The sequence below is a fragment of the Hippopotamus amphibius genome, chromosome 8, assembly GCF_030028045.1.
Source record: "Hippopotamus amphibius kiboko isolate mHipAmp2 chromosome 8, mHipAmp2.hap2, whole genome shotgun sequence".
NCBI classification, from domain to species: domain Eukaryota; kingdom Metazoa; phylum Chordata; class Mammalia; order Artiodactyla; family Hippopotamidae; genus Hippopotamus; species Hippopotamus amphibius.
Window position 1 is genome coordinate 35,533,003 of NC_080193.1, and position 12,334 is coordinate 35,545,336.

At 47.6% G+C, this 12,334-nt stretch overlaps 1 protein-coding gene across 1 annotated transcript in view; it reads left to right on the top strand.

The window, feature by feature from the left end:
• EPB41L5 (erythrocyte membrane protein band 4.1 like 5) overlaps positions 1-4,512 on the top strand; it is a 134,268-nt gene extending 129,756 nt beyond the window's left edge. Inside the window, exon 26 of the mRNA XM_057744457.1 lies at positions 183-4,512. Within this exon, the coding sequence (XP_057600440.1) occupies positions 183-249 (67 nt within the window). The 3' untranslated portion in view covers positions 250-4,512. The remainder of the gene's footprint in view (positions 1-182) is intronic.
• The last annotated feature ends 7,822 nt before the right edge of the window (positions 4,513-12,334 follow it).

Genomic DNA, 12,334 nt, shown 5'->3' on the forward strand with positions numbered 1-12,334 from the left:
CGATGTCTTTAGAGCCCATTTCAAGATGAAATAAGCATCAGTTATGGAGGAAATGACCTGTGGAATTGCTAAGTGTTATCACTCTCCACGTGCTCCATAGGGCGCTTGTGGAGAAATGCGTGCTGCTCCCATCCCAGTGGTCTTCTTCACAGAATGAGTAATGCATTCTTTCTTCCTGTCAGCTCGGCTCCAGCCTCAGCTGGAGAAGTCGCCTTGAAGCAGAAGTGTTTGCTGACAACTGAGCTCTGAGGGGCTGCGCTTCTTGCCTGTGGCCCGAGGCCAGGCCCTGCAGCCGTCCTTCCTGGAGTCCATGTCCGCTGGAGCTGCTTCTGCACTTGTGGGTAAAAAAGCTCACCTGGGTTAGACTTCAACTCCATGAAAAAAACAGCTACATTTCCGTCCAGCTGGAAGGGCATAATTACATTACACATTTGCCCAAGTCAGGGTGTATGATCTTTTACTTTCTCTAATTTTATTGAGATTGTGACTTCTTGAAATGGGGGTGGGAGTGGGGGGAATTCCTCTCCCTGTGGTTTCCTCTGAGCCCATGGCTCCACCTGGTGGTTGTGAGTGTTCATTACGCCCCCATGGGGGCCGTCCTTGGTGGTCAGTGGACTAGCTATGGTGACTTCTTTCTCTGGTGAGTGTCCTTGATCTGAATGCCTGCTACAGAAATTGTACCTTTCTGTGCATTGCCTGGAAATCAGGAACTTAGATAGATTAATTATTACTAAAGAGAACTTTTTAGAATGCAGAGGCTTTTCAAATACTTTTGACTGTTTCCTGGACTGACCATCTTAATACTCCAAGTTTACATCAGGATAAGATAGACCTTGAGAAGATCTACAGAGAAGTCAGTTGCCCAGCATATTTTTTCAGTCCAGCCTTCCCTCGGGAAGCATACCTGCATGGACCACACACGTTCTGTAACTTTTCAGTCTGGAAGGGGCGGGGGTGGTTGAAGAGACCTCCAGGCATTCACACGTCTTCCTGGACCACGTGGGGCTGAAGGCCCTGGTAGACTCAGGGAGTGAAGGAGAGCACAGCAGTTTTTAGGTACCCATTTGAACGTAGGCTCCATTTCCTTTTAATGTAAGCTGAATAAATTTAGAGTCAATATACTGAAGGAAAAAAAATACCAGGATAGAAATAGAGAATTGGGTTCAGGGGATTCACGACTGAAACTAAATGCAAGGTACTGAAAGAACCTTAGGGATTTTGTGTTAGTTAAAAAGGGTTCTTTAGAATTTCCTCATTGTTTTTGGTCTGTACAAAAAATTGTGGATGTTAACATAGTATATGCTCATCATAGAAAATAGAAGTATTTCAATACCCAGAAAAGCAACAATTTAGCTTTAAAACTTTGGAATGTGTAAAGTAAACCTCAGTCGCTGTGGGGAATGAGGGTGATCTGGAAACCCTATTGGTAAAGTTGTTAATTCCTGTTATCAAGGGCTGACGTTAAGCTAGACCTCCTGGAATCTGGTTTTGGTTTTCTGCCCTGTGGTGTGTATATAATTGAGTGTTGATGTCTGCTGTTCACCAGAAATGAACATCCAGTTTTCAGATCTCTAAAACTCTGTGGTTTGGACTGTCCTGGGTTCCCTGTAACATAATTGCACTCAGGCGAACACACTTGTGTCTGACTGGAGAGCCCAGGGGTTTTAATCTTGTGCTGCTTCCCAGGGAGCCGTAGATATTGGAAACCACTTTTGCACAAAACAGTTTTGGCAAAGCAAGGAGAGTTGGCACTTCTTGTTGGCTGTCTCCCCTTAGCCGTTATCCTAAGCTCGTGGATTTAGTTGAGGGAGCTTGTGCTACTTCTTAATTGTCAACAGATTTTCTCACAGCTGTAATGACACCTAAAACCAGGGACTTGACCCAGGACGTGCTGGACTGGGCAACTTGTTTTCAGCACACTGATGGCCCTGCAGGTAGAAGGTTCAGCTTGTGCTTCTGGTCACAGAGCAGCTTTCTAAATTTGGAAATAGGTTGTTGAAAATATTCCATAACCTTTGTGTCTTCTGGTACCAGTATTCTTGTCAGTCAGAATATTGATAGGGACTTTTCTTAAAATGCATTTTGTATGTCAAGCTAAAAGGAAATTCTGTCTCACGTCCTGACAGGAGTGGTAAATGTGGAAATGAATACTTTAGTGAACTGGCCCTGGCAGAGCAGGTAGCTGCCAGGTATACCTTTCCTTTCCTATCTGCTGCAGGTGTTGTCCACAGGCGCCTGTCATGCTCACCCTGTTCTGCTCAGCTGAGAATGGGGCAGTGGGAGGGGGAGGAGGGAACAGCAGGTGTCGTCAGAGAAGGGTGCTGGCAGGGAGCTGGGTGTGCGGTGGCTCTGGACCAGGGAGCAGGTGGTTACCTTGGTGGGGAGGGGGGTCCCATAGTGGCGGCCCTGCAGGCTGCTGGCCCTCGGGCACAGTCCCTGATGACAGAAGATCTTAGCATCTTCCTGTCCATCGGAACCATCCAGTCAACTATGTGCAGCTCTGGTCCTCGGATGAGCTGAAACAGCCCAGTGGCTGTTCAAATCAGCAGCTGGTGGGGTGGAAAGTTTTTCTGTGTCTAGAGAGGCTCCCGTGCAGCAGTACAGTATACTAAGGAGAGTATTGGCCGTGCTTAATCCAGTCGGGAGGAACGAGCACGTGTTTGGAAAGAGCAGGAACAGCAGTGTGTTGGAGCCCTGTAGCAGCTCTGCATCGGGAGGTGCTTAGAGGGGGTTTATAGCTGAGCTCACAGACCCGTTTGGCAGAAATGACAGAAGCCTGCCTGAGCCACAGGCTCGGCTCTGTGTCATTTTCTTTCCAGGCTTTCCAGAACCAGCTTTCACTCTGGTAACTCGCTAGGAGCCAGGATGATGGAGTTGTGGCTGTGAGCAGGTTTAGGGGGGCTCAGAGGCAGGGTGCTGCTTTTGTCCTCTTGATGTTGCCTCGTTGGTCTGTGAGGATCTGTGCTTTCTGATGGTTTGCCGAGGCACTTAGCGCTGAGCCCTGTGTCTGCCCTGGCTTTGGGGTGCTGGCCGGGGAAGGTCAGGGAGCGAGAGCTGGCAGGGATTGGGGTGGGGTTTGGAATCAGGTTGGTAGGTTTCAGTTTTGTCCCCTAGACTCCTGTTGAGAACTTGTGAAATAATGCATGAAATCCTGTTTCTTTGGGACCACACAAAGGTCACAGTGTTCCTTTTGTGGACACAGGAAGGGCTCATTGTTCTTTCACTCCTGCCCTTCAGGAAACCCTGCTGAACAAAGGAATGATTAGATGCCTTTGATCTTGATAAATTCACCCTTAGCTGCTTTTCTACAATGTTGATGTTGTTTTAAGAAAAAATCTTATTAAAAAACATGTCTATAGTCTACTAAGCTTTTGTCTTTACCTGTACAGTCACACGTGTCCTGTGGACAGTTGAGGGTGGAGCCCAGGGTGGCCCCTGCATCTTGACTGCTTGTTTTTCCCACGTCTCAGCTCTGGCCGCCCTGCCTCTGTCTCCTCTCAGACCAGCCCCAGGGGTACCACAGAAACCTCCTCGGGTAGAATTATCTGGCAGTCACTGACTTAGAGGAAAGGCTATTTTGTTTTTCTCTAAGTCAGGCTCTCGAGAAGCCAAGTTCTCAGCTTCTCTTTGAGGGCAGGGTCAGCAGGCAGTTCTGTAAGGAGCAGAGGTGGTGAGGACCCCACTGCTGCCTGCGTGCCTGAGGTATGGATGGAGGTGAGTAGCCCAGCTCGGCTATGGGCAGGGAGTCTTCCTGGAGGTTTCAGGTGTTCAGATAGGTTTTGCAGGTGGTCTTTCCCCGGAAGCCCCAGTGTTTCTCAGTTGGCATCCTCACTAACATGTGGACCAGGCTCAGACCTGGGCCTCCATCCCTGAGAGGCCGTGAGGTCTTCCTAGTTCTGACTCATCTTGCCCTCAGCCTTTTGGTTGCTTGAAACCTGGAATCTTCTAATGCATAACACATATTTCAGTATTATTCTTTTTTCCACTCACAAATTTAAACACTATGGTTCCTGAGTGATCAGAAGACAGTTGGAAGCTTTTCCTACCTGTTAGCCTCCAGGGTGAGGAAGTTTGTTTGGATTATAGAAATTTGCCCTGAGCCAAACTCTGCTGAGTTCACAGGTTGGCAGAGATGTGGTTGTTTCTAGCTCTGAAAGGTGGGATCCGCAAGTCACTTTATCACATTGGTGGAGAAGACAGTTCAATCACCTTCTGGAGTTTCTCTTTGTTAGAGAAGCGTTTGGGCGCAGACCCCTGCTCTTTTTGTCTTCATATCTGGATACGATAGACAATTACAAGGACCTCACTAACTATTTTGAGTTTACTTTTTTGATGTGTAAAGCTTTGCAGTAGCTTTTAAAGTGTAATTTATTTTTTTATCAAGTGCACTATTCTGCAACGTGTCCACAGTTTTATATGACTTGTACTAGAAGCACTGCATTCCACTGTGAGTTGTTTGTACACTGAGATGACAGCTGTAGATGTGACCACAAATAAAGCTTTTGTGAAACACTTTCGTTTATGAGCTGTTCTGGTTTCTTGGACGTGTAGTACCCACATGCTGGGCTTTTCTCTCCTCAGCAGAGCTGGGAGTAAGCGTTGTTGCTGCATGAACATGAGGGGTGAGCAGGGGTAGCACCGCAGTTTGCAGGGTTCGTTATAGTGTGAATGGTGTGAATTTGGGTGTAGAGGCATTTGGAACGTTTGGAAACCCGCTTGGTCATCCCCCGCGTATCCTGGGAGGAGCAGTGTCGTGCGCGAGAAACCCCACTCTGCTTACCATCCACAAGACCTGGTGGCCAGCCACCCCGGTGCCGCTGCCCCCTTGCCTCCTGTACTCCCTCCCTTGCCTTGTGGTCAGCACAGGCCCAGGGAGGACACCTTTGAACAGGGCTTGTCCTGGAGCAAAGCAAGCCGGGTCTGACCTTGCCCTGTGCCCCTCCGAGCTGCAGGCCTCCCCTAGGGCTCCAGGGTGTGAGTAAAGCCAGGTCCCCAAGACCTGGATGGTCTGCTGTCTCAGCCGCCCTGGTTTTCTTGCTGGGGTCCCAGGTTTCCACCCTCCCAGAGGGAAGTCTCTGACCCAAAAGGCAGGCGGGCAGGGGTTTGCTTTTCTGAGCCCCACATACTTGTGTGCGGACAGCACCCAGTGACCAAGCACCTCCGAGGTGCCCGGCTATTTTCTTGCAGGGGCATCATGTCCCCACCAGTGACCCCAAACCTCCCACCACCCACCGACGTGGGGGAGCTGTTTCAACCCTAGGAAGGTGACCAGCAGACACCACGCTGCAGAACACACAGCAAACAAGGGGCCTCGGGCATCAGACCCCGAGCCCCAGGTCTGGGACATCCTGTGCCCCGGGGAGTGGGAAGACCCTTGGTCCTTCTCGAGCTGTGTGGAAAAGTCAGGTTTGGTGACCCCTGTGCAGAAAACACAGGGGGCTCCTCCCTCATGTGGCTGGTGGGTTGTTCCGGCAGCGTCCCTCTCCGTCACTGAGTCACAGGAGCAGGGGTCTCAGAGGGCTGCTCCCCTCTCCACCTCGGACCCCAGGGTGCAGAGTGGGATGCTGAGCCGCCCCTCTGTCCTGCCTCACTGAGGGTGGGGACTAGGGCAGGCTTCTGAGACATATATGAGTTCTCTCCTCCCATCTGGCCACAGATCCAGGGGGGAACTGCAGGCTGGCCACTGCCCCAGGCTTGGGGTGCATTTAAGGGCACGGAGCAGAGGGGGCTTGGATGCACCTGGAGGCAGGCGCCTTCTAACCTGAGGTGGCCGCGGGCCCGGGGCAGGGAGTGGCCTGTCTGGTGGTGCTGCAGAGAGTAACAGCTCTGTGGTCACCTTCTGAGGGACAACCAAGCCTGGCCCAGCCTGTGGGTCAGCAGTGTCCACGGGCAGCCTGGCCAGATGCTCAGCTGGACCAGGTTTGGAGAGAAGCTACAGGAGGCCCCCAGCCCACCTCCCACCCCAGGGAACATGTGTGGAGTGTGGTTTTGGACAGATTGCTCTTTCTGCGAGGACTGGACATGCCCACAGATGTTCTTGCACCAGAGAGAGATTCACAGCAGCCTGGGCCAGGCATGGCCAGTAAAGGCCTGGTGGCCGTGAACTGGAGCAGGAGGAGGTGGCTGCGTGGACTAGTGCTTTCAGAGCCTCAGGAGACCTGGAGCTTGTGTCTCATCAGTCCTGAGGAGCCACGCTATGCCCCCTTGAAAGGCACACCAGAGGTCTCTGCCCTCACCAGACCTCCCTCCTTCATCTGTTTTCAGTGCCTTCTGCTCAGAGAACCCACTTCAGGCTGTTTGATGGCAGAACTGGTGGTAAAATGCTCCCCACGAGGTCCTGACAGTTCTTCAGGAAAACCATGGCAGAGAGCTGCCACTCAGCTTCCAGAACCCACAGCCCTGCCTCCACTCCTGGGCTCCCCAAGCAGCACGGCCTCCTCCTGGTCAGGCTTGTGGGCTGGGAGCCTGGGGTTGAGCCCAGCTCTGAGACTGGGGGTGAGGAGGCCTCGGGAGGACATGTCTAGGAGCTCTGGGGTGGGCGGTGGGTGCGTCTCGGGGATGGAGAGGGCTCAAGGCCTAAGGGCAGAACCCCCACTCTGTTTCAGTCTCAGCTGCTGGGCTGGCGCGGTGGGTGGGGGGGGAGGGCATGGGCGGGGCACGCCCTGCATTCTGCAGACTCTGTGGGGTCTTTCCTAATCTCGGATAGACGGCTGCCATCTGCCCCACTCCTGCCCTTGGTCCCGGTTTCACCTAGAGGACTGACATGGAGTCACTGCTGCTCCCCTGAGTCGGGCAGAGACACAGGGTGGTGTGAGAGATTCTGGGTCTGCGCCATTGCCCGAGCACCCCCTGCCCAGACCCAGGCCCCACAGCCACCCAGGAGCCTCTGCAGCGTGGTTCTGTGGCTTTGGAGAGGTGGGGATCCTGGTGGGACTTTACATTTCTGAATTTGTGCTAGTCTTTTTCCCTCCAAGGAGCTTTTGAAAAGTTTTTTATTAAAAAGATTTTTTTTTATTGTGGTGAAATCTACATGATGTAAAATTTATTACCATTTTAACCATTAAAAATTTTTTAATTAAAAAAATTAAAAACCTGTGATAAAATATACATGATTTGCCATTTTAACCATTTAAAAAATTTAAGTTAAAAAAAATTTAAACTGTGATAAAATATGCATAAGATTTACCATTTAACCATTGTTCAGTGTATAGTTCTGTGGCATTAAGTACATTCACGTTGTACGACCATCACCAGCATCATCTCCAGAAGCTTCCCAAACTGAAACTCTGTCTCTGTTAAACACCATCTCCCCCTCCCCCTCCGCCAGCCCTGGCACCCACCCTTCTGCTTTCTGTCTCTATGAAGGTGACTGTTCTAGATACCTGTTGTAAGTGGAATCCTACAGTGTTTGTCTTTTTCTGACTGGCTTACTTCACTGAGCCTAATGTCCTCAGAGTCCATCTCTGTTATAGCAGGTGTCAGAATTTTCTTCCTTTTTAAGGCTGAGTAATATTCTGTTGTATATACGGGCCACATTTTGCTTACCCCTTCATCTGTCAAGAGGCATTTGAGTTGCTTCACCTGTCGGGGAGGAAGAAGTTCCCTCTGCCCTTCTGGGTTCTTCTGGCTGGTCTAAGAATTAAACTGATGTGAGACAGGTTAACATTTGATAAAATGTAGACCTGGGAGAGACCCAGACAAACTGAGTAACTTGCCAAAATGACCAAAGCCCTCACCTTAAATACCATCCTCACCTAAAGGCAAAAGAGGATGTTGAGAATGCGGAAAGTCAGTTACGAGAGGTGATCAGGGAAAACCCGGGAAACAAGGGTAAGCTTAAGGCATTGCCTTCTCCACTGATAGGAGTTTCTAGAGATTCGGCCATCCTCTTCCTGGTACAGTGAGGGAGACATGCTTACAAACGGAGACTTCCCTTATAAATGTCAGTGTTTCTTACAAAAGGGTGACTACTACTTGGTTTTCAGAGTTTCCCCATGTCTACTGTTTCTTATAAAATAACCAAATAATTAATACGCCCAAAAGACGTACTTGGAGGTGGAAAATCCTGCTCCCATCACACCTCTTAGCTGTTGTGAATAACACTGCTGTGAACATGGGTGTATGAATATCTGCTAAAGTCTATGCTTTCAAGTCTCTGGGCTGTAAACGCAGAAGTGGAATTGCAGAACTATTATGTCATTCTTTTTGAGGAACCACCAAACTGTTTTCCACAGCAGTTGTATCATTTTACATTCTCATCAACAATGCACAAGTGTTCCAGTTTCTCCACATCCTCACCAGTAGTTACTGTTTTCTGTTTTTGTTTTTTATAATAGCCATCCTAATGGGTGTAAGATGGTATCTGATTGTAGTTTTAATTTTTATTTCCCTGTTGGTTAGTGGTTGAGTATCTTTTCATGTGCTTTTTGGGCATTTGTGTATATTGTTTGGAGAAATGTCTATTCAAATCCTTTGTCCATTATTAAATTGAATTGTTTTTTTGTTGAGTTTTAGGAGTTCCTTATATATTCTTAATTTTAATCTCTTGTCAGAGATATGATTTACAAATATTTTCTCTCATTCTATGGAATGCCTTTTCGCTCTATTGATAATGTCTTACAGTGTACAAATTTTTTAATTTTGATGGTCTGATTTATCTAATTTTTTCTTGTGTTGCTTGTGTTTTTGGTGTTATATCCAAGAAATCATCATCAAATCCAATGCCATGAAGATTCCCCCTATATGTTCTCCTAAGAGTTTCACATTTTTTAGCTCTTACATTTATGTCTTTGATCCATTTTGAGTTAGTTGTTATGCATTGTGTGAGGTGAGGGTCCAGCTTCATTCTTTTGCGTGTGAACATCCAGAGATAATTTTACTTCTTCCCTTTGATTTTGGATGTCTTTTATTTCTTTTTCTTGGCTAGAACTTCCAATATTAAGTAGAAGTGGCAAAAAAAAAAAAAAAAAGCCATCTTGTTTTCTCCTAATCTTAGAGGAAAAGTACTATGGACTGAGTGTGTCACCCCCAAATTCATATGTGGAAGGCGTAATCCTCAGTGTGACGGTGTGAGGAGGTGAGGCCCTTGGAGTGTGATTAGGCTTAGATGAGATCATGAGAGCGGGACCCCCATAATGGAATAGGTGCCCTTATACAGAGAAGAATAGACAAGATACCTCTCTCTGGACACATGCTCCAAGGAAAGGCCATGTGAGGACAGAGCAGGAAGAGGGTCATTGCCTAGTACGCAACCAGGCTGGAACCCTGCTCCCAGCCTCCAGAACTGTGGGAAAGAAATGTTTGTTGTTTAAGCTGTGCATCGTTTGTTACAGCAGCCTGAACTGACAAGACAAAAAGCCTGCGGTCTTTCACTGTTGAGCATGATGTCAGCAGTGGGTTTGACGTTTATGACCTTTATCGTGTTGAAGCAATTTCCTTCTATTTCTACTTTGTTGAGTGTTTTTACCACGAAAGGGGATTGAGTTTTGTCAGATGCCTTTTCGTTCGTTTGAGACGACCATGTGTTTTTACCTTCTTTCATTTTGTTAATATGGTGTCTTACATTCATTGACTTTTGTATGTTGAACCTTGCATCCAGGCCTAAATCCCACTGGGCCATGGTGCATGATCCTTTCAATATGCTGCTGAATTCAGTTTGCTCGTGTTCTGTTGGGGATTTTTGTACCAATATTCATAAAAGGTATTTGTCTGTAGTTTACTTGCAGTGTCTTTGTCTGGCCTTGGGGTTCTGAGCTCTTGACATTAATTTCCAAATCCCAGAGCCTTCATTCATGTGCTGTTCCTAACACTTGCGTCACAAGGATGCTGACCCTTTAGCCAGTGCTCACTCAACTGCACTTTTCAGGGGGCTCTGTGGGCCTATAAAACATTAGGAAGACATTGAGAGAATGATTCAGTCCCTGACTTTGAGATGCGTCAGTCTAGAGGTTTTCAAAGTTTAGTTCAGGGAACCTGGGGGTATGGGAGGTCAAAGCTGTCTGTATAATAATATTGGAATGTATTTTCCCTTTGCTTTAGTTGACATTTGTGCTGATGGTGGATAAACAGTGGTGGTAAAACTGGGTACCTTAGGAAGATCAAGGTCAGTGATCCCACACTGTATGAGGATTCTGCTGCCACTTGGTGGGGACTTGGGGGAGCCCAAAGTGAGGGTTTGGGAGTAGAAATGGCTCTGAAAAACAGTTCATGGAATTTGGGTCCAGAGGGGTCAAAATGGCTGCTTACAGAAATGTGCGTAATTTTGAACCTGTTCTCATGTTGCTTAAAAGGCAAACAAAAGCTAGAGGTTTCCTTGGCTTAACAAGCATTCTTGTTCATCAATTATTTCCTGGGGATGTGGGCTTGGTGTGACACGTGCCATCCACTCCCCTGGAGGAGATAGCCTTTCCCTGGCCTGCACATGTATGCGTGTGTGCGTGCGTGTGTGCACTTGCGTGTGTGCATGGGGGATGGGTAGGGAGAGTCAGACCTCTAGGAAGCTTGGTGCCCTGTGAAGCGAGGGCAGACATGGTCAAGGCGACAGAGGGAAGTCTTTGAAGCAGCTGAGGATCCTGGAGCCAGAAAGTAAGAACAGTCTGGGGTGCGGAGGCACCAGAGATACATTTGGCTTCATAGCAGCAGTCAAGTCACTGCCAGGTGTCCATCGGTGGATGAATGGATAAACAAAGTGTGGTCTGTTTGCGCAGCAGAATGGTATTCACCCATGATGGGAATAAAGTACATGCTACAACATGGGTACACCTTGGAAGCATCATGCTGCGTGAAAGAAACCAGACACAAGTCACACATTGTATGATTCCATTACTATGAAAGATTCAGTGCAGGTAAATCCATAGAGAGAGAAAGCACATCAGTGGTTGCCAAGAGCTGGAGGTGGGGGGAATGTGCCTTAATGGGTGTAAAAGCCTCCTTTTCATGCCGAAAACTTGGCTTCTGTGCACCAGTGCCAAGACAGGGTTTTGGATGAAATAGAAGAGAACAGCTTTATTGCTTTGCCAGGTAAAGGGGGACACAGTGGGCTTGTGCCTCTCAGAACTGTGTCCCAACTTGGGGGGGATTAGATGAGTTTTATAGCAGTGGTTCAAGGGCAGGGTTGCTGATAAGGATCAGGGTGTGTGTGGGGCCTGCACTCCTCTAATCTGGCCTCAGGTGGTCTCCTGATGAGCTTGTGGGATTCTCAAGGTTATCAAACTGTGACATCCTCTCTGGAATGAAGAATGCTAAGTAGTTAACATCTTCCATTTGTTGGGGGTTTTAGTTCTGCAGAAGAGCTCAGATATATTGTTGTGTGTGTCCCTTGAGGGGGCACCAGGACCCTGTGCCAAGGCTGCACTATCGTTCCTTGGCTACTCCTCCCTTGTCTCTGCATCCCCTCCCTTCCGTGATTAGCAACTGTTTGAATCTGCCCTTTGAAACTCAGGGAAAGTCAGGGAGGCTGGAGTCTATTTTCTACAAACAAGAAACAGGGACACAGAAAGGCTTCTGTGCCCAGGAGCCCCACAGAGTCCTGCTCGGTTTCTCTTTGGGGATGTGAGAATGCTGGCACTAGACAGAGGTGCTGGCTGCACAGCACTGTGAATGTACCAAATTCCAATGACTTGTACACTTTAAAATGACTTATTTTATACTATGTGAATTTCACCTCAATAAAACACAAAACACTGAAGTCAGAGCAAGGAAAACTGCCAGGAATAAAGACAGACAATAGGTCATAATAAAAGAATAACTTCAGCAAGAAGACACAATAATCTCAAATGACTTCTCAGTAAACAACAGAATATGTGAAGCAAAAACTAATAGAAGCGCAAAGAGAAATGTACAAATCCTCAGTTAGAGATTTCAGTACCCCTCGTATAAGTTCCTTATAATTCCCTTTTTTTAATTTAAGTGCCTGACGTTAAACTTTTCACTGCTAAGGCATCCATTTCAAAGACACATTGCCAGCTACACAGTTAAAGAACCAGGCCGCCCCACCCATGAAGTTGCCCCTTTAGAAAGCCCTGGGTGATTCAGATAACCGGCCCGTGAGTGACATTGCTTTTCCCTTCTCACACTTTGATTCCTACTCTTATGTTTGAAGTTCACCAGTAAGGAGTGAACGCATGCAACCCTAAGCCCCCCCACTCTCAACCCCAAGTCTTAATGAATTTTAAAAGATTCAGATCATCCAGAGTATATTGTCTGACTATAATGCAATTAAACTAGAAACCAATGACATATCTAGAACATCCTGAAGTATTTAGGAACTAAAGTAACCCCCTTCTAAATGACTTACTGGTGAAAGAAGAAATTAAACAGGAAATTAAAAAGTACT